The sequence below is a fragment of the Emydura macquarii genome, unplaced genomic scaffold (assembly GCF_026122565.2).
Source record: "Emydura macquarii macquarii isolate MOO-44397 ecotype Brisbane River unplaced genomic scaffold, CSIRO-AGI_Emac_v2 contig_968, whole genome shotgun sequence".
NCBI classification, from domain to species: domain Eukaryota; kingdom Metazoa; phylum Chordata; order Testudines; family Chelidae; genus Emydura; species Emydura macquarii.
This window is the reverse complement of record NW_027131105.1, coordinates 18,385,993-18,408,895: the sequence shown is the minus strand read 5'-3', so window position 1 is coordinate 18,408,895 and position 22,903 is coordinate 18,385,993. Positions and strand designations below refer to the sequence as shown.

General features: G+C 43.3%; 1 protein-coding gene across 1 annotated transcript; it reads left to right on the top strand.

Moving 5' to 3' along the window:
* The first annotated feature begins 14,787 nt into the window (after positions 1–14,787).
* CAV3 (caveolin 3) lies at positions 14,788–22,669 on the top strand. Its single transcript, XM_067544394.1, has 2 exons — positions 14,788–14,963; positions 20,809–22,669. The coding sequence occupies exons 1-2, from the start codon at positions 14,850–14,852 to the stop codon at positions 21,148–21,150; spliced, it is 456 nt and encodes a 151-aa protein (XP_067400495.1). The 5' UTR covers positions 14,788–14,849; the 3' UTR covers positions 21,151–22,669.
* Positions 22,670–22,903: the final 234 nt, after the last annotated feature.

Here is a 22,903-nt window from a genome sequence, read left to right as displayed (position 1 = left end):
GATTGGTAATGTCATAGGTGATAAATCAACAAAAGTCTCATTCTTAATAAGGAAAGACAACAAGAGTTCTGTGGCACTTTAAAGACTAGCAAATTTCTCGTTGTCTTTGTTGTATACAGACTAACACGGCTACCCCTCTGGAATTAATAAGGAAAAGCCAAGTGAGTCTAAATTATGAAATGAGGATATTATAAAATGAAATTAAAATATATATATATATATACATAAAGGGGGGGGGGGATGAGACTGATCTGAAGACAGATATAAATTCAAGCTAAAAGGCTCTGCTCCAATGCTTTCATCTTATGCATTCAGCAGGCCGGAGACTTGCTGTTATTTGCAGAAAGCCTGATTTATTTTAAAGTAGCTTTTTAAAATTAGTTTGGCACCACCGTGTGGTAGAACTGTGCACTTCTGCTGCATGAATTCAAATTCTACAATCTGGATCAAACGTTATGGTTAAAATAATGTCAATTTTGCTTGATGCCCTGATGGTTAGCAAATAACTTGCAAAGATTTGTGTGTGAATCAATACTCTTTCCATTCTGGCCTGCTAAAAATACATCTGAGGTTTCCTGCTTTGTAAATGAGACAATCAGCTCTGGTTTATATAATTAATATTCCAACTCACATTAATTATAACTTTTATTATGTTGTTGTTTCACTTAAGTAGCTAGGAAAAAACCAGTGCTTGGATAATATAAACAACCAATGGTACAGACAGGCAGAGAAATACTAATCAGGAATAAGCATACCAGTAGAAAAGAACCAACAAACTACAGGATATTAAATAAAAACTTGAGCTCCCTCATGCTACTGTCTTGCATTCACGTTTCATTTCCTGTTACATGCAAGGATTTTTATTCTGATTGGTTTTTTTGTAGTTATTCATAATTCAGTCCAGCTCTGTGTGGATGAAACTGAATGCTTATGATTTAAGAAGCCACGCCAGAGCTGAATATTACCCATGAAAGACAGATGACAGTGGAACTTTGGTGCAGGATGTCAGATCATTTTAGAAAAGTTCCCGCCTTTAATCATACCCTCTTTTTTACTGTCTAATATTTTTTTCTCATAGATGGCATAGTCATTTGTTCAACTTTTTGGATTTAGCTTTACCTGCAGCGATAGTAATAAGATTAAAAAGAAACCAATAAATATGTAACACTGTGACTTATCGTGACCTTAATTAGTGTCCTCTGGGCATCTACAGTGCGAATAATAACAGGAAACACAGTTTATTTGTCTTTTTGTTTCATATTGCACCCAGTTCATTCTCAGCATTAACCAAATAACAATTAATGATAATAACAACTAGGGACTATACAATATCCTGGATTATCTTAACCTAATATTATCTCAGCAATAACTCTATGTACATGCTATTCATCTGCCTAATCTTTCTCTCTTTTTTGTGGGAAAGTCCCAGCAGCAATTTATCAGAACTAGCTCCCCCTTCCTCTCCCCCATTTAACAGTACTATCAATCTGAACTAATACAACAGTAGATAATTAATACAATGAAATCACACAAACCAATAATAACTGGAGAGGTAGAACTTTTTAAATCTCCTCTCCTAACATAAACATTTCCATAAATCCAAAGAGATGAGGTGTTGGTTTATCCACTAGGGCATGAGTTTGATTTTCAAAGGCTTCCTCTTTCTCTCAAGTCCCAAACCGCTTTAAATTCAAATGTGCTAAGGAGAAGATGTAACTTTAATAATAAATAGATGTTTTTGTACCTCTTGAATTTTAAATTTTAATTGATATCAAATACAACAGAATTTCCATTTGAGCTTTTATTTACAATTTCCAGCTCTGTCTGAAATGGAAATGATGTTCATGCCCTTCTCTGAGCAGCTTCAGTCTTCATTAGCACTAGAGGGCTCCTAGTGAATTCAAAGTGAGAAATGTGGCACCTAGACGACAAAGACCCCAGGCATCTCATAAAGGAATATTGCGAGTCAGGGCAGTTTGGCTTCCAAGGCCATTCCTACAGTGCTTGCTTGCTGCACCTTCTTGCAAACATTCTTCCACTAGATGTACAGGAAAGCTTGGTGCCAGCTAAGAGTCCCAGTCCTATGGACATTCGCTATCTCGTCTGAGCGGTCAGATACTAACAAAGCGTTATAGTAAGGTTGGAGCTCTTTCCCGATTGCAGTCGTGCTGAGAGAGGAGAAACTCCAGCTAAACCTAAAAGAAAGAGAAGAAAAGGCCTGTGGTCAAGAGGAGATTTCTGAAGATAAGGTTCCTCTGGTGGAGAAGAGAGACACTAAAGGTATACATAAATATTTTTGGTAAGTAAATGGGGAAGATCATTTCCTAATGTTTCCTTTGTAACTTTAAAGCAGGTGTAATTCCCTGAAGCATTCTTAAAATGTGTTGTTAGAAAATTGCATATCAGTGAAAACTTTCTAACTTGGCTACTTCTGTTCCCCATGTGTCTTTAAGCTGTTTTTGCTGACTTGAATGGGTTTAATAAGGTTTTTACCATCTTTTAAAGCTAGGGTGACGAATGGTAGGGAAGAGCTAGCTCAACCCCATTGTGCTTCATGTGACATGAACAAAATTACATAATCCAATCCAAAGGGACAGTCTTCAAATCCAGTGAGAAAGACAAAGGCAGAATCCAGCTTTGTTTGGAGATTCCTTGTTGAGTTTGCAGATTTCGCAGTTCCAAAAGCAGGGCATATTCAGCCCTGGTTGCAACTCTGTTGCACCCACTTAAAACTGGTTCTTTTGTCACTTTAACATGAGCTCCTAATTTATAAGCATCACTTTTCTGCCTGGCTTCCCTTTCCCATTTACAACACATTGCAGGCTGTTACAGGATGATTCAATGGCAAAGGTTTTTAGCACCTCATATTCCTTTTCTCTTGATTACCCTCTGTGGCCCTGGGCTCTTTAGTTGCTCATGAGCTTCAGTTTTCTGCAGGTTTGCTTTATTTCTGTCTGTTTATTTCTTCTCTAATCTAGAGAAATATGATTCCCTTGCTGGAGCTAAGTAAACAGGAGCCCTGTATGGGTTGTGTAGCTATCTCGATTTATATTGTAAATGGACCCATCCTGTGGAACAATGGAGGAGGTTGATGATGTGTTTACAAATGGGATCCCCGTTGTCTGGTTGGAATTAGGAATGTAATCAGGGATTCTAGTTCGTGAGATGAATGCCAGATATTAACTAGTAGAGAGTTAAACCATCAGTAGATTTTTAGGCAGGGATTTTCAAAAGCACCTAAGTGATTTAGGCTCGCATCTCCTATTGAATTTCAAAGTTATTTGGCCTCTTCATTCTGTTAGGTGCCTTTGAAAATCCTAGCTGTAGTGTCCTGTATTCCCAGCAATAAAAGGAGAAGGGTCCAGTGGTCACAGGATCCAGCTCTGAGAATTCTAACGAGGCAATCGTTTCGTAGCTTCCAGTTTGGAGTCAAAATATTAAGGAGGGAATGGGAATATGGGCATCAGTCCAGCAGTGGGCGTCAGTGAGCACCCTTAATAATTTCATTATTATCGGACTCTTTAGTTACTTTCCTTTGAAACAGTTCCTTTGACGTGGCCTGTTATTCTGAACCATTTCACGCACCACCTAGAACATCTCCAGGTCAGATACGTTGCGATAAGCCCCCAAAGGGCATGATGTTGAAACACTATTCTAACAACATTTTGCAAACCTATGCCTTGAAATGTGTGAGGCATGCACATTTAGCTCAGGAGTTCATAGCACAGACCTACCCTGCTTTTGTGCAGAATGGGCCTCTCTCTAATGCAAATCCATTGCAAAAAGGCTGCATGCAGAGGAGGTCCAAGGCAATGAGGAGGAGTCATGGATTCTTCCCCCATAAGTCAAGAAGAGGCAGTGGAGCGGCTTTGCAGCCACTACTCCACCCTTTGGGTTACAGTAGCCATTGTAGCTGTTGTAGCATGATGGTGGCAGCTCTGTATACTTAAAGCACCAGTGGCCTGGGCCCCTTCCCTGCTTTCTAAACATCCCTCAGTCGAGGGGGCAAGGACCATCCACAGAACACAGCTCTGTGGAAGTTAGTGGTGCAGACTTGCTGCCTGGCAGATATCACCAGTTTCACTGCATCCAGGGCCTTCCAATTTACTCTAAGACATAAATCCAGATAATAGTGTCCACTAGCCCCAATGCCATGAAACAGAACCAAATATAATCAGATGTATCATGAAATTTAAATCTGAATAAATGAAGCTCTCCCAGCCCTTCTCCTGACCTTTATGGTATGGTTTCATTCAACGGCCCACAGCATATTGTAGTGGTAAACTCCATGAAGCATCCCAGTCTTTATACCCCAGACAAAATGGCCTTATTTTAAAGGCCCATTTCCAGATGGAAAAGCGCAGTAGTAATCCCAGAGTTTTGGGTGTCTTGCACTCATGAGTCCTACTCTTTGCTGTTTGTTCTGTGAGTCAGCACTCAGTAAGTGACACATAAATATCATCAGCAAAAACCTGTGTTAGGAATTAGCTCACATTCCACACCCACAGGCATCTCCACCCCGACCCCAGAGAAAGCTGAAAGAAAAGAGCAAGAAATACCCAGAAACAATTCAAGAAACAGCCCAGACCACTCTCCCAAAGGGAAAGCCGTAGAGTTATTCATTCTAATCAGCCGGCCTAGCAGACCAATAAAGCTGAGAAAAAAACCCGACACCTGGGCTGAGATTGGCCTTTTGCTGGAGTGATTTCTCTCCCTGAAATGGCAGGCCAGGGGAGGGGGCATTGTTGTTTCAAATTCATAGCTAGAAATAAGTCTTTGGAAGGACAGATTGGTTTTCACAAGAGACTGATTCATAGGGTGGTGGAAGGGATTGTTTTCCTTCTCTCCAATCTCTTCTGGGTAACCTGCGACTTTTCTGGCTTTCAATCAGTATTTTCTTAGGTGTTGGGGGACTGAAGAGGACCAGTAGAGAAAAATGTCCAAGGTCTGTAGCAAGAGCTGGGGATTTTTTTTATATTAAATGTTTCTTTTTTATAAAAAAAAGAAAAATTGCCCTATAGGCCTTAAAGTCCCACCTACTTTGCAGATGGGCTGAGGGGGAGGGAGGATAGTTGTTAGCCAAAACAACCCACAGTGTAACATAGAGCAGGCTCCGGCTCCTCTACCTTACCCCACCGAGGAACTGTCAACACATAACGTGCTCAGCCCTGCACTTGGCATGACCCCATCTGGCCCCCAACACGCACCTGATACGGGTGGAGAGGGATAGGTAATGTAGAGTTGGTTACACTAGATGTATGCTACCAGAGGATTCCCCTCTGGGGGGTGGAGGACATCCTCAGCTGCTCCTTTATAGCAATTTTTCAGCTATTTTATGCTGAAAAGGAAACCAAGGATCAAGGCCGTCTTTTTTTTTAATAGGAAATCAGTGTTATTTCACATCACTTGGCAGGGGGGATTTTAATGACCCCAGACTGTAGAGCACAATGCAGAAAGTGGGTATGAATAGCACAAGTAGTAGATCTGTAACTATAAAATGTAATGCAACAGTGTAATATTTATAAGATGGTAAATACATATCGCATAAACCTGCATGCAGCCTTCCATCTAGCAAACAAGCCCTGTGTCCTGTGCTGTACATTAGACCTAAGTTACATAGCAGGATGTTTAGACTTACGCAGATGCTTATCCCCAAGCAACCCCGTCCATTATGGTCTTCCAACCTAATCAAGTCCAGTCCGCTGCAGCTTCCACAGTTTTTTTATCGATTCTGATATTAAATTTTATAGATTATCCACCCTTCTCTCACCTCTTGCTCCCAATCTTCATTGCTCATTGAGCTGCAGATTTTTGTATGGATAATGAATAACCATTGTGGAAGTTGGTGGCGGGTGGCTGAAGGTTTGTCCAGCTGGTGCTTTCGGTGCCTAGGAATGTGTGACAGGTGGATTTGGATTTTTGGCAACTGGAAGGGTCATGACAAAGCAGAAAAGCATTCAGAACTAGATTACGGTTGGTTTTGAGGAAGTCTGCTCTTCCAGCTCCCACCTTATGTGGAGCTGTCCAACAGGAAGGACCAATATCAGCCCTTCCGTCCCCAGGGCCCAGAGATATTTATATGGCCCCCGCTACACAGAATCTGAGAGGCTCATAAACACTTGCAGATGTAGCCTTGCTGCACCCTGTGAAGTAAGGATGTTTTATTATCCCCATTTTACAAACAGGGCGCTGAGGCCCACCAAGAGTGATTTGCCCAAAGTCACACATGGACTCTGTGGCAGCCAAGAATCTCACTCAGATATTCCTACTCCCAGGCCATTGTCTTTATCAGCAAACTATCCCAGTAACTTCCTCTTCCTCTGAATTCAATGGGAGTTATTTGTGTCTGTGTGTGAATGGGGAGGAGAGATTGTCTCCTGGGGTATAAAGACAGTGAATGACTACCACTGTTAGACATCCTTGAAGGAGCAGTGTAGGGGGCCAAAGTAGGGGAGGATGCATGCTGCACCCTTTCAAACTATGTCACAGCCTCTGCTCTGGCATTCGCACGTCTCCATTGCTCCGAACGGCATTCTGGCCGAATCAGCTAGAACACTTTCTGGATCTGCTCGTGGAGCACAGCGTCTTCAAATCAGCCCCTCCGCCTTCTCTGCCCTCTACCCCACCTCCTAGAGCATTTACTGCTGGTAAAAACCAGAACAGGGGTCTTAACACTGTCATTGATCAGTGTTTAAAAGACAGGATTGCTGGTGGGGAAAATAGCCCAGATCCACTCCCTTCTCCGTCTGTCAGGAGATGGTATTGCTTGGAACAGCTGTGTTTCCTAATTTCACTGCCCGTTCCCTGGATCCCTGCCAGACAAGCATTGCTCTTCCATGAGATTTATGTTGCTCATACATTTCAGCAATCATCTCCACTGGTAGGGCTCTGCAGTGAAATAACTGATTGTACCGGGAATCGTGTGTCCCAACCCCAGAGCAAGGAAAAAATAGCTTCCTTTGGATGAGGTATGCTTCACATTCTATCCTGACGTCCTGGGTAGCACTGATTTACACAATTTAAAAGCTGCTGCCTTACCCCCCAGAAGTGGCTGCATTTCAGCAATGGATTGTGTCTCTAATTCATAATCTCTGTTTTTGCATCCAGGATTTTGTACCCCTAGAGAACGGCACCCACAGTTGTGTGCCCAGGCTTCCTTAGGGCATTTTGTTGGCAGTTCATTGCTACCCAAAAACTGGGGGCGTACAGTTCATTACGGGTATCAAACACTAATGGAGGCTCAGCTTGCAAGTAGACCTCTAATGGATTTACCTGAGGTCACAGAAGAAAGCCTGTGAAGAGGCAGGAACTGAACTTCAAGAGAGGGGCAGAGGAGAATCCAGCTTGCCGGTCGTGGTTGTTGTTTACATGTGCTTGGAATGCTCTGAAATCTGAAAAGCTTGATGCAAACAGAGCAGTATGTTTTACTGATGAGGCACCGGCACTTTCTTGTCTCCTAGGCTCATTTTGAAGGTGTAATTGCTGAGCCCGCTTCCACTCATAGCTTTGATCAGGTCTGGCTCTGGAGCCATTCCTTATTTGAAGTATCCTGACTCTGGGAGGTGTAGAGTCATCCCTCTCCTCCCTGCTATTCCTGCTGCTTTGGACTCTGGAAGGCCCTTTACTTTCCTGAGTTTTGTATATATTTAGTATGTTAACAAATGGACCCTTAATGCGGAGCTGACAAGTCACATCTCGGCTAACAGCTCCAATGAAGCAGCGGTGAGCCTGATCCTTCCCCCAAGATCTGCCTGCAGAGGGAACCCTTCCTATACGCATTTCCCACTCCTGTATGGAAAGGAGGATCAACCACTCTGTAGCACCATCCCCCCCTTTCTCAGATGACTTAGCGGGCATGCCACAGGGCTGTTGATTCATGCACTGGTGCACTGGGTGGGGAGTGCATCATTTTTCCACTCTCCCCGTGAAGGAAATATGGTCTGTGGCTATATCACTTTTTGGCAGTGGCCCCCTGATCTTCGGTTCAGGGGGTGATCCTGAGAGGTTTTCAAGGAACAGAGGGCAGAGCTCCAGACACCCAGAGCTGGTGTAGAGTTCTGGGGCCTTTCACTCTAGGATCCCTTATTTCCCTGTCTAGGACACATCAGTTCCCAGGGCTTCTTTGAGATTAGTACCCCTGGCCCAGCTCTGGGGGTTTTTGGGTGAAGGGGGAGAAAGGGCATGTGGCTGTGATGTTTCCCAGAGGTACCCAGGGCTCTGAGGCATCTTCCTACTACCTGCCCTTAATGTGAAGAAGTCTTGTCTGTGCCTGGTAGGTGTCAGCTCACTGACTCCACCAGCCACAGGCAGACAAACACACCCCTCTCAGCCCACACAAACTCGGCTGTCCCTCTGCAGGTTAGCCATAGGCATACTCCAGCCCCTACGTCATCCACACAATTGCCTGGAGTGTGCAGCCCCAGAGCCACTGGCCACTCACAGAATGACCAGACCCGCTGTTCCCAAAGAACCAGACCCCGCAGCCTATCCATGACACCTTGGACTACAGCTCCATTTAACACACAGCACTTGCCTTTGCTTATAGCGAAAGCAAGGATACATTTATTTAACAGAGAACAGAGATTCAAATGAGAGCCAGCAGAAATGTTGGAAACAAAAAGTTATGCATAAAATAAAATCATCGTGCGCACACTAGAGCCTAAACTTAACAAATAGGACATTATTATGTCATAAGGGCAAAAGTTCATCCACAATCCTTCCAATGTATTGCAGGCAGGCTTTGCTGTAATCAGTAGTTCATGAGCAAGCCCACTGTCATTTTAATGACTAGGTGAAGGATATCATGTGTCTCCTTGCATTTTCCTGATATACCAGACTAATTCCTTTATCTTAGTCATAAACCAGACATCCTCCTGCTATGTGTTCGTTCCTGCAGATTTGGTGTATGTTGTCAACTCTGCAATTTTGGTCAGATGGTGAGTCCATATGGAAATGGACTTCCATTGAAAGACACACAATTCCTTCCATATTATCTGTACACACATTTCACAATGATTATGATGTTCAGTGTGACACAGGCTTTCGGTAGAGTCCTTACATGACTCTCTTTGTTGAACAAGTATGTAACTACCAGAGAGATCCAGTAGCTACCAAGGGATAGCCAGTAGCTATCAGGGGATCCCTGTAACCCTTATGCACCCTTCAACCCTCTAACAGCTGGCACCAAGAGGTCACTGGGTCACAGTGGCAAACCCCACACAATGACAGAATAAATGGAGCAAAATCTCCGCAAGGAAAACATCACTGAGATTTACTCTTTCTGTAGCCTCTTCCTTCGAGTTTGCCCTCTGGAGAGGCCATTGCGTCCCATACTAGTTAATCCTTACCGTACGTCAAAACCCTTGAACTTCCGGAAATGCGAAGAACAAACCACAATAGGCATAGCTGTGGATTAATGCTGCATTTACTTATAGGACCCTTGTCTCAAAACAAATTGCAAATATTATGGATTATTAAGAACTGAATTTAAATTTCACTAGGTCCTTAAGGTTCTGACTTCATAGGGTGATCAGATGTTCTGATTTTATAGGGACAGTCCCGATAGTCAGGGCTTTTTCTTATATAGATGGCTATTATCCCTGACCCCAACTGATTTTTCACACTTGCTATCTGGTCACTCTACCTCGTCACATGGTCTTTCTCCTTCCATTGCAGGTTTATGATGCCCTGTGTTAAAACTCTGCGAATTCATAAGACTGGTCTCCAGGCTAGGTGGGGGCTCATTCTGGAGGTGATCATCCTACTGAATTTGGGCCTGAATTTGAGGAGTTTTATTTCCTGAAAACTCACCAGCTGACGTGGGTTACAGTCTGCCTTTGTGCGAGTCCATAGATGGTTTGAGTCTCTTACAGCCCCCAGTTCAAGAATGGAGGCTCTGTAACTCATACCACAGCAGTTCATGCTTTTAGCTCTGGAGGTCCCTGGTTCAATCCCTTCTGTATCACTCAAGATGGTGGCTATCACGGATGCTTTCATAGGACCCGGATTGTGATCCTCTTAAATATATTGAAGATATCTTTCTCCTCCAGTGGTTCCACTGACTTTACTATGAAAAACTTTAGAATTGACTTTAGAAAACTCTAGAATTCAAGCAAGTGGAAGGTGCTGAACCTGTGCTGGCATTGATGCAGGTTCCTAACAGTACAAAAGGTGGCCTAGTAGGATTGATGGTTATAAGAGGCCTGTCACGTTTCAACCAATGAAAGAGAGGGAATGAAATCCAGTTTTAGTGCTTCATTATATGAACTGTTTTAAAGCGGTAGTTAAGGACAAAGGGTTTGTACAGAAAAATACCTCAGCATTGATAACTTCAGACATCAAAGACTGTTGTTGATGAAAGCAGAAGGCACTGCATTGGGAGTGTGGAAGTTTACTGAATGTACTTTTTGCTGTTGTGATGTTTTAGCCCCATTCCAAGTGGCTGCGGTAGTTAATGGTGTGTTGCTTACATGGTAAAATCTTCAATATAAATCACAGCCTCTTATTATTTGGTAGTTGCTTGTGTCTCTAGGCAATGATCTTCCCGCTAATGAGTCATATATCTTTCCTTTTTCCCACCACTTTCATCATACTGTCTCATCATAATAGGCTCTAAATCAGACTCTCTCTCTGCATGGCAGATTTTTTTACTGGAGTTTTCTACCAGCAAGATGCTTGTAAAGGAAAGAGTTTGTAAAATCAGTATGTATTGTCCAGTACTAAATCATGGGCCCAAAGGAGTTGATGTTGGAAAGCACCCCAGACTACGTGCCTAGGACCTCAGAAGAACCAGCTGACTGACTTAAAGCTGTACTTTCACTGCAGATCATTTGAATTTGGCCCATTTTATTCATTGATTTATGTCACCACACACTGTTTGTAACCAGCCTGTATTTGTCTTAGCTAACACTTGTAGATTATAATAAGCCAGTCAGACAGCAGCTTTATTGTGGGAACCTACTACTTGTGAAGTCGCTAGCCATCTCTGCTCAGTGTCCGTTGTAAGAAAGAGTTGAAGGTTTCGGGAAGTTATAAGGAGAAGTGACAGCAATTGTTGCTACCAGCACTTCCTCAGATCAGGCTAGTGATGATCAGCTGAAATGCATAGCTGATTTTTAGAGGTGCAGAGCACCCACATCACCCACTGACTTCAGTTGAAGCTATAGATGGTCAGCACTTCTGCAAATCAGGCCCTTCAACTCTTGTGAGTCTGGGACCTGATTCTGCATTCATGTAAATGAGGTCAATGGAATCAGACTGGTGTAAAGCCAGAGTGAGACCAAAACCAAGTCTGTAGATAACCAGACTAGTTATTTCTTATTCTACATAGGTATATTAGGACAAGGACTGTAAACTCTTGCCATTAATAGTTTCCTCCCTTCACCGGCCATTCCCCACTCTTTGTGGCCCTACTGAAAATACTCCTTCCAAATCTCCCTTCACACACACACGTCTATGTACACGTGTATATATACACACAGAGGGAAATGCAAATGCTCTTGACTGAAGTATTGCCTCTTAGGAGAAGTCACAGACTGTGTGAAGTCTCACATTTTCCCTAGTGTATCAGCTTTGACATCATCTTGCAACATGTCTTGTCTCAGTTTAGGGAAATTAATTCTTCCATTAGACAGATACACCCATCCAGTATGACCACCTTGACCTCACATAGAGACTAGCACTGTGACATACTAATAGGTTGCTGTATTGTAGTTAGCTGTGATCTTAACTTCATTTGTGGGAGAAATAAACTGAATGGTTCCCAGCTAGAAATCTATTAATCCACGTAAATTAAACTATTACTTCTATTCTGACTGAATTGCAAATTCCACAAATCCTTTGCTCAATCCATTCACCAGTTCAACCAATGAACTGGGAAATGAATCTCTAATGACACAGACTTCAGAGAAGGGTCTGAAGATACCATCTTCCAGTCTGACTCCTTGAGTTTTGTAGGACTGTCTGGCTGTCAATCTATCATCTTCATACAGTGTCTATCACAGTGGTCTCTAGGCTATGTACAGTGATATATATTCGCTTATAGTTTAATTCCCCAACCTTATCCAGGTATGCACACATTGCAGTTCTCCACACCACTCTAGTTTTGATACTGGGCTATTTATCCCTCTAGGGACTGCTGTGGTGAAAAGGTGAATTTAACAAGTAGGTCTAAAATAGAAAAGGCAGGGCTCTTCCTGCTCTCCGCTCTGGGAAGTTGTTCCGGTGTCTTGGGCTGGGTGTTACAAAAGCTCCACCTCCTGCAGCCTCACATCTCCATCTGGCTAATGATAAACATAGACTGCAAAGTAAGGATGGCGAGGAAGGTTCCTAAAGGAGACGAAACTCACTGCAGCATCCCCCTAATGTTTTCTCTAATCTGATGATGATTTTGTGCTTGATGGTTCCTCAAGCACCTCCATTGCCCAATTTCTCTTGCAGGTAAGGGGCCTGAGTCTCCTCTGCTTTGCATCTTACATGGCCATTTACACCAGGGCAAAGCAAATGTTGAGTAGATGTAGAATGTATCAATCATTGGTACTTATATAGCCCACCACCACCATAGCATCTGAGCACCTGAATTTTTAATGTAGTTATCTTCACAGCATTCCTGTGAGGAAGTATTTTCCCCATATTATGAATAGGGATTAGGTACGGACGCACTACATGACTTGCACAATGTCATATAGGAAGTCTGGGAATTGAACTCATGCTTCCTGAATCCCAGTCTAGCGCTGGCCCATCATTCCCCTCTCTCTGGAAATAAGTGTTTACACTCATTTTGCTCCCTTTTTACTCAGTTGTAATGATTACACAAGGCACAAAGCAGGGAAGAATGAGGGCTTTCCTTCTTTATATGCTACCCATTGCTATTTGCCTTACTGTACCATCCTCTGAGATGCTGAATCATTTTCTAAATTGATTTACATTATAGCAAAGGTAGGTAATACTGGCAAACTTCTGTTAGTGAAAATCTAAATCTTAAAAATGATTCTCATTTAGTGGATTATTCCAAAATAGCACATGATAACACAGTGCAGAGGACTGGACTAGTTGATCTGTTGAGGTCCTTCCAGTCCTACTTGGCTATGACGGGAGAAAATAACGATTAATTATTTTTCAGATAACCTGTGTAATTTCTTCAAATTCAGATGTTTGTAAACATGTCTCTTTCATATTGGAATTTTCTGACACTGTATTTAGAATAAATGCATTAATTTAGTCATCAGAACCTACCAAGCACTGGAAAGAGATAGTAGATGGATAGTTAAATGCAATTGATGTTCAATGAATCCTAATTAATATAGTTATTACGGCACTTTGCCTAAGATTCTAAGGAGCAAAATATCCCTGGGTATGGGCCCTTCTTGATCTGGGACTTTGATAATTTCTGTTTGTTTGAAATGTTCTTTACATGAAAAAGCTAGAAGACTCCAGCTTCCTTCCCTGAGACTATATATTTTTGGCTACCTTTTAACAGGACTCTGAGGATTTATTCAGCTGTTCCGTGACAATATGGCTTCTTTGGAGATATTTATAGACCATGAGCTGCTTCCCCTGAGTCACTTTTTACAGGCTCCAAATAACTTTATTTGCCTCAGCCTCTCATATGTTCCTGCCCTCTGATCTATGTATCATTTTTGTTGCTTTCTTCTGTCTCCTTTTGTAACGGGGGAGCTGAAAGGACGTTTAAAATGCAACCTGTATTGAAACCAGGATGGCACAGGGCATAGCTCATCATGTTGCTGCCCAGGGGGTTCTCTTATTTTCGTTGCTTGGGATGGTGGCAGTTAGTTGCTGACCTGCGTGGGGGAAGCACTGGGATGCATTCTGCTGCCTCCTGGAAACAATGGGAAACATTGTGCTCCACCTGCCAGAGGAGAGCCTGCTGGCTGCACAGACATCGTGCGTTTCTCCCCTCCTGCTTCGCCGCCCAGCCACTTGGCTAGTCTGTCGGGTGCAGAGCCTTTAGCCCACCACCTCACCTTCCTCACCCCCTTTGTGGGGTGCCTGGAGTCCCAAGAGTTATTCTCAAGGAGCAGGCTGCATACCCAATCCAGGACTAGCCGCCATCTGGGCCCTAATGTCTCTTGTTTGGCGCACCGACGGATGACTGAGTGATGCCAGGGTCCAGAGTGTGGCTGGCCTTACACAGGCACACACGGGGGTCAGGAGGCACAAGGAGCCATCATTTCACTTCCTGCCTCATTCGTCTGCAACAGTAGATGGAGCTGGGGTTGACCCTGCACCAGTCTAGCACAGCCACCAGCATTAGGCTGGCCATATGGGGGTGGGATGGTCCCAGTCCCCTCTGCAGTGGCCAGTGGCGCTAACCCAGAAAAGTGCAATCATCCTGCACTCTGGAGATGGATGCTAAGCTCCTATTCCAGCATGCACTCCCGCAGCGCCCCTGAAGTTCGATATACCCCAAACTAACACCCCCCTAGAGTGCAGTCCCACTACATCCTCCAATAAAATATGTTGCATTCTGTTCTTTTCAAAATTACCCTTCTTCAATCTAGCTCTGACTCACCCAGGGTAACGCCTTTAAAAAGATGACTCTGGTGTGAAAGCAGAGATGAGTCCAGTGCCCCTTTAAGGAATGCTTTCAGGCCACTGTGTGAGCTATAGTATTAATTTTAGCTTGGAGGTTTGCCACAGGCAGATTTCACAGAGGGTCTTGAAGCTATAGCAAGGCAGCTGTTCACTGGTATCCAGGGTGGGGTTTGCTTAGTAAAGAAAGGCACAAAGCTCCAGCTACTGAATGCACAACTTTCTCTCGAGGTATTTTGCCAGCAGAGCAAGAGGTCTGGGACATTTTTAATTGACTTGCACCATTCGATCGAGACACTATGGCAGAAGAGCAAACTGGACTTGAGGAGAGGATAATAAGAAAGGACCAGCACACAAAGGAAATAGACCTGGTGAACAGAGATCCAAAGCACATTAATGAAGATGTTATAAAGGTACATTTTCTGAGCACCTTTGATTTTTAAACGCATCTCTTCATTTTTAGTGCGATAAATCTATTGGCATTTCATTTCTGTACCAGGCTCAAATTCTGCCGTCTGTTTAAATCACTAAACATAGGGTGTAGCTATGCCAGAGGAAGAGGAATTATCTAGAGCAGTAGTTTGAATATGTGCTGTAGGGAAGAATCCTGCATTGCCAGGGAGCTACATACACTGATGAGGTGATTTCACGTGGCTGTCCCATCTCTGATGAATGTGATTGTTTGATTCTTTGAACATGCTCACCCCGACTTCCTTGGCTGTAGCTTGCAAATTGGCTGACATTTTCCCATTAGCCTTGGTGAGCAGGAAACCACACATAGAACAGACTCAGCCCATGTCACTCTGAAGAACTAAAGTGAATCTTTAAAAAAAAAAAAAAAAACCCACGACACTGACTGTCTCAACAATTTGTCCCTGTTCAGAGCAGTGCTGGAGTCGACGGGGCAGCTGAATGTGTTTGCAGTGTCCCAGTCTTATTTAGAACAGAATTCTTTCTCCCACATGCTGATATGTGAGGGTGAGAGAAGCCTGCCCTGCTCAACAAAGCGACTGAGACAGGAAAGCTGGACTGAGCCTCAAAAGGGCATTGTCTTTGACCATTGAAGAGTGTGGACTTGGTGTAGCTCTGTCCTCTTAAATGGAGTTACACCAAGGGGGAGTTTGGCACCATGAGGGTAAGAGAGAAGACGAAAAGGCTCTATTAAATTATTCTGTTTCCTTGAAACATCACAGTAATTCAGCGGATATACATGAGTGTGCACTGAACTGCTTCTTAAAGGCAGTAGAGGAGGTCTTGGAATAGGAGGTTTGGTTTCTGCATTTAGAAAAAAAAACATCTTTGAAAACAGGTGACGCTAAGGCCAGATTAGTATTTGAACTGGGAGTCTCACTCATCAGCCACCAAACATGACAACTAATGGACTGTAGATGGGCATTCAATGAGCACGGCAAAATGTGATTGGGACAGCGAGGTAGCAGTGTTATATCCAGCATATGTTCCCCACCAAAATGCATTCTTGTATCTCTTCTGCACACCACTATCTGTACATGCAGAGTAAGGCTATTTTTGATCATATATCCATGTAAGTGAGAGTAGTATGTACCCGTCATATCTAGTGAGAATAAGGACTATCAATGAGCCCCAAAGTCTTTTTCTGCAGCCACTATGTCTCAGATGTAAATCTAATCATTGGAAGGGGCCGTGGAGCATTAAGGACAGAAATGTTCCCCATGCTGTTTGGTGCACGTAGGGTGACACTGAGAAAAATGACTGGAGGCATGAAAATCCTTAAGCTACTAAGCAACCAAGAAAGAAGGAGAAAGAGATTAAAACATCCTGCATTCAATCCAAGTACCCAGCAAGGCTACTGTGGGGAGAAAGGGAGAGAGAGAAGAAGCTAAAAGAAGTTTTAACTCAAAAGATGAAGAAAGTTAAAAACTGACCCCAATACTCTTTGGATCCATTCAGCCCCTAGGTCTAAGACATCACCAAATGGCTACTTTGTATACTGGGATAATGGACCCACAGCCTCTGACTGCAAATATCTGAATTGTTCCAGGTCATTTCATCCCATCTCTAGTCCTCCTTTGGCCTTTATGTAGTGTTAACCACATACCCTCCTGTAAAAGGCATGTAATATGCTCACTTTTTCTCCTGGTCCACTGTCCTCTCTTTGAAATAGACTCTCCAAGTGCATCACTCCCCATATGAGCACATTTTATTAAGTAAACTGCTCAGGGCAAAAGGAATCACAGGAGACTTCCTATCTTCCTAATTCTTCATCTTAGAAGCACCCCTAGTTGAATTCAGTTCACAAAAGAAAAATAAATTCCTCTTCACAATATTTTTTCCACTGAAATCTTCAAATACATTTGATCCCTGTTTCTCCTCATGTTCTTCTCCTACGGCAATGATCTGCTACTGCCACCTTCTACAGGACTGCTGCCTCAGTAACAGAACTCTGACTGATTTTTAAGTCCTCCAACATATGGGCTAAATGCACTTTGCTCCTGTCACTAACTGCAATATGAGGGGTAAACATAGGCCAAACTGGTGTATATTTTGGCTGTCTCCATATCTAAATGAAAAAAAGAGAGTGTAAAGGTGTAAGATTGCTACAGCTGGAACCTTATATCAGAATTTATATCAAGGAATTGCTTTGAAATGTCCAGAAAGAAGATGGTATTAAACTGAAATGAGATTAAAAGGAGCCTTCTGCTATGGGTGAAAGATCTGTGCTTCTACCGCTCTAGCACAGTTAAGATTAATGTTAAGGTTCCGTGTTCAGAAACTGAAGATATATGTCACCATCTGCTCCATGGCCCTGAAGGTAGTAAAATGCAGTTGTTTAGGTCCCAATTCTGCAGAGTGTGGGGAAGTGCGATTCCTGCATTCTCACTCTGACTCCCAGACACCACAAGGATCTGCACATAGTGTGGAAGAGACTGGGGAAGAAGTCATGCACCGTGGCATGCTTCCCGCAGGTCCAGGTGGATTTCCATTCACTAATCTCCAAGGCCTTAGTGTGCTGGCTGCACCTGTGTCCCTTGCCTGAGTTCTGCAGAGATGCTAGCTTAGAGGAGCTGATCACAGCCCTTTGTCAATGCCCTTAGGGTTCCTGGGTGTCACTTTCAGAAGAATAAGGGAATATTACTGGCTGCAATTCAGTTTCCTAACGGGTAGAAGAGGTCAACTGACAGCATGCTTAAGTTAGGGGACCCAAGTCCATATTAGGACACTCAAGCAGTTAAATGTTCATATAACTATGTATTCTATGCCCCTAAGAGCCAAACTGAATGTCAAAATACAGCACTGGTGCCCAAATGTACCGCCTTGTCCCACAAGGTACTCAGTGCCTTCAACTCCTGTTAAAGCCAGTTGACCTCAGGTGTGTACTGGAAGACAGCTAGAGAGTTCCTGTTTCAGGGTTCACTCTTCTTGCAAGTACTGTTGACTTTGTGCGGCACTTCTGTGTCATCAGTAACAAAACAATTACCTCTGCTGGAACCACATCTGCTCCCTGAGCCTGTCTACACCAGCACAGGACAAATGGCAAGCCACTCCTTGCAAAATCAGGACCTGCAGCATCCTTCTTTGAAAAAGGGGCTCCCCATTAGGAAGTCCAAAGGACTCCTGATGTGCTTAAAGTCAGGCACCGTCTTAAGTATTTTCAGGCTTCAAAGTCAATCACGTGCTTAAATATCTTGGATGCAGTCCTGGCTCCACTGGAGTCAGTGGCAAATCTCCTATTGACTTCAATGAAGCCAGGACATCGCTCCTTGACTTCAACAAGACTGGTCGTGCTTCAAGTTCGGCATGTCCTTAAACACCTTATTGAATCAGAGCCTAGGTCGGGCATAAAATCATTCTCTAATGATTCTTTAATGTGGAGACTCAGTAAGCACAATTTATAACGGTTTCATGATAAAATGACAGCTGTCTCTAACCTGTGTTTATCATCCATGAGTAATATTTTTGTCAAAACGACAGTGATAAATGCAGTGTAGGAATACATTATCCACGATAAATACTTCAGTTCCTGCTCTCTCGCGGATGTATCTTAATCTCAACTAAGCAGCTCTGTAAATAAAAGAAACCCTGCCTCAAAGTTCTGCCGTGTAGCAGCAATGTCCCTGGGAGAAGATGTTGAGAGGCAAGTGGCTCTATCTCCCTCTTAAGGCAGAGTTCAAAGTGTGTAAAACTGAGTAATTCAGCCCTGAATATTTAAAAAAACGAATACAAAAGCAGAATGTTTGTTGGCTTTTTATTAGTGCAACCCACCTCCTCGCAGAGCAGGCCACCAAGGCCCTGGACTGCTAGAAAGGGCAGCAACAGGTTGTGTGCATCCTTTCAAGCGTAAACAGTTTCACGGCACATTTTCTGCTCTGGGTGCTCAAGCAGCCTCACCTGTGAGTTTTGTGGTGCAAGTCATTGGGACAAAGACCTGAATGTTTGGAACCCACATTCCTGAGAAACTGCCTCTCCCCCGGGCGCCTCCTGGTGGCAATTCAGACTGCCTGAGATGCTGAAGAGCATTCCCAGAGTTCCCTAGAATTGAACTCTCCATGACTAATGGGAGAGCCTCCCCAGCTGGGAACCCTTGTCTTTAGGATTTCTGAGGCAACCAATGCCTTAGACTGGCGAATGTCAGTGAATAGTGTTTTTACTTTAATTTAGTATTTCTCTTCCGGGGAGAGCTTCATCTTTGTGTTTCTCTGTCCGTCTCTAATACCCGCATAAGCAAGGCAGATCGGCACCAAGAGCTGGATTAATAACAGCAATGTTTCTCCCACCAAAAGCACCTCCACTCTGTGGGTCAGAGGCTCCAGTGTGCCATTATTCAGCTGCCCATGAGAATTCCTGAATGGCATATGGGGTAACTCTCTGCTGGGTATAAAAGCACTGCCGCCTCTGGCCCCACCACATCCCAACATATAGGGAAGTGGGAATGGGAAGGTGTCACGGTGGAGTGAAGCTCCAGTCCACCAGTCCTCCATTGTCAAAGGGTCATTTAGGGCCATATATCAGTGCTGTTGCTTAGAACAGTTCAGCGGTAGCTCTAAGTCGTGTTAGAGCTAAATCAGGAAGATAGAATTGGCTCCCTGATACTCATCCCCTACCCCACTCTGAGCCAGCCTCTCCCCATTTCTTCTGCTTTTACTTCTGATATTTACTGGGACAGCATTACCCCTCCCCTTCCCCAAGATCAGCATCACAAGCCTCTGCATTGTCTCCATGCAGGATCAGAATCAAATGTCCAGACCTCACTAAACAGCTGCCCTAGTGGCATTTCAGACCCAAGGAGAAGCGGGATGTAGGGGAATCCACACCAACGAGACTGAGCTGGTGGGTTCCCCGCTCATTTGGTCAGGTGCAATATCTGAGAAGGTACTTGGCTAAGGTTTAGCTACATCCTTATGTTTTTTCATTGCACAAACCAAACCGTTGTGGGATGCATTCTCATTGCACAGATATTGAATCATATATGAAAAGGAAGGATCCCAAGAGTAGCAAATGTGTTTCAGACAGCAAAGCCTTTGCTCCTGACTATAAAACTGCCTTCGTGTTCTCTTCCTGACACCCAGATCAATCTAATTGTTGTATTTTGTAGGTCAGGCATTAGCAGCAGAAACAATATTCCCCGGTTCGAAGTGCAGGGAATACCTGCTCACACTTGAGCTAATGGTAAAAGGACAGTCCTTAAAATTAAATCAGGATTTCCGGGTAGATCCTGCATCAGCCTAGGCGGTAAAAATGTTTTGCGCACCACACCAGACATGCTAAGAGGTAACACCATTGTGGACCCATCCTCTGTTATGTCTGACCATAAGTCTGTGCTGTAGGGTAGAAGAAAACGAGATGAAGAACTGGCTAAGAAGGGCTTAACATTTTGCAGCTGATTTTGGCCTCCAAACTCAAGTGTGGAGTAAACCTTTGACCAACTACTGTTACTCTGGCCCAGCTGCCCCTGAGCCAGCTGATGAGAAGTGAATGCAGAGTAGGGCAGACACTTTCACCTTCTCTGTACAGGACCCGTTTTCCACTGGTGCATGGATTTGAATCTTTATTTTAGAAGGGCCATAGATACCTAATTTCCTTCACTGTACCCTCTGTTTTCTCCAGTTCTTCAGAATCATCACTACTAGAAAAGGGCATCCCTATGTATTACAGATCTCAGCTGGCCAATAAATTGAAGATTCTGTTCTCCAGTTGGATGATGACTACCTGCCCGTTTGAATCCTGTGTGAGTGGCATCTCCCTAATTCTCCCCCCCCCCCCATCTTGTCTGTCTTCCAGGTGGATTTTGAAGATATCATTGCTGAGCCAGCAGGTACATACAGTTTTGATGGAGTATGGAAAACCAGCTACACCACCTTCACAGTCAGCAAGTACTGGTGCTACCGCCTGCTTTCTGTTGTCTTGGGAATCCCTTTGGCAGTCATCTGGGGCTTCCTCTTTGCTTTAATCTCGTTTTGCCATATCTGGGCAGTGGTGCCTTGCATCAAAAGCTACGTGATCGAAATCCAGTGTGTCAGCAGAATTTATTCCCTCTGCATCCACACCTTCTGTGACCCACTGTGTGAGGCCATGGGGAAGATCTTTAACAGCATCAAAATTGCTCTACGCAAGGAATTCTAGAGCTCTTGGTGGAGAAAAATAGCAGAAACAATCACTTACCCAACAATCACACTTTTGAAGATTTCCTAGCAGACTGTACACTATGTTCTTCTCTCAGTTGCATTGGGGTAACTAGGGAGTAACTCTAACGAAGTCTGTGCAGTTACTCCACATTCAATCTAATGTGAAGGAGAGTAGAACTTCCTCTAATTATTTCATGGACCACAACCTTAGATAAACATATGCATTTATTAAGTAACAAATAAGGGTGTGAGACAGTTAAAGTACACCTGGGTACAATGCAAAATTGTCTATTTAGTTAGCCACTAGCTCAGAATAGAACCAGGAAGCACAGATATGTAATAAGTATGATTGCTGCAAACAGTGGGTCTTGTAAACGCTTTTGTATTCATTCGCAATCTGCCAAAAGGGTATGGATTGATGATGTAAACGACAAAACTTTGTTTCCATGTGTTTCCATTTAAGCAAAGCTTTAAATCCAGGTCACTTTACTGGATACATTTTAACTGCTCAACATGCTTTTGGAGGGTGCAATTTGAATCTGTGTTATTTTGTGCATATCATGGCATTTAGACCCTTAACTAACTGGGGGCATAAATCAGGTAGTTAAACATGCAGGTATTATAATTGTACTAGTACTAGAACTCAGGGCATCAAAGGTATTTAGGTGACTAACTTACAGGTGCTCCTTCAATGACTACTAAGAGTCAACTTCTCGAGTGATGCTACTCCAGAGACTTCAGAGATTTGGTTTCTAATTAGTGAAAAGTAACGGCACAATGCACTCCAGTGACACTAATATTTTAAAGGGATTAATAGAGGAAAAAAAGAAAGTAGGGATTGGGAAAAGAATAGGCAAAATCTTAGAAAAACCAGAGCCAAACCATTATATTGCTGCTCTGAGCAGACATTTGAATATGTTCCATGCTACTCATTATGGGACACATTTTTAAAGAAACTTCAGTCTCACTTCTAATTGGACAGAGAGTGCAGGCAGAAATGATAGCTGTTAGGTAACTAGCTACCTGATTTTAGAGCACAGTCAGGTAGGTAGAAGTCAAAATGTTATAATTTGGGCATATATTGCAGGTGCAAAGTTGTGGGTGCAAAAATGAAACACCCAAAAGCTGGCAGAATTGCTTGAGAAGCTGCAATGGGATAGGGAATGTCCATTGTTTTTGAGATTGAATGAATCCTTAAAGAAACACTATAAATGCAGTGTTTGTTCTTTGCCACTTATGACCCTGGGTCCCTTTAAACTATCTCCAAGAACCATCACATTATTATGCGCAATAGTTTTAGTTTTTCACTGTACTAAAAGTGATAATAAAAGGAGACGTGCAGGATTTAGAGTGCTTTTTGTTCTAATGCTTACACAAACAGCTCAAAAAGCCCCAAAACACTGGTCTTTTCACAACTGTATGCTTAGGTTGTTAGCATGTGCGTGGCCTTCACAGTGTTGTATCTGAGCTGATGTGCCTTTTGCAATGTATTAATGCAATTCATTTTATTCATTTTTCTCACGTGTAAGGTGTCTTGTTTCTTCCCCTTCCTTTTCTTTCAATGTCCTGAAGCAGGGGGGTCTGGATGATACAGGAGAGTTGTCGTGGGCTGCCAACCCATTTATCTGCATGTTGGGTTGTAAGTTCTTTGGGTCAGGGATTCTGCCGTACAGTGGTTTACTTAAATCTTTCCAATGTGCTTGCTTATTGGCACCTCGCAGTCCAATCAGTACTGAATAGTTGCATCATCC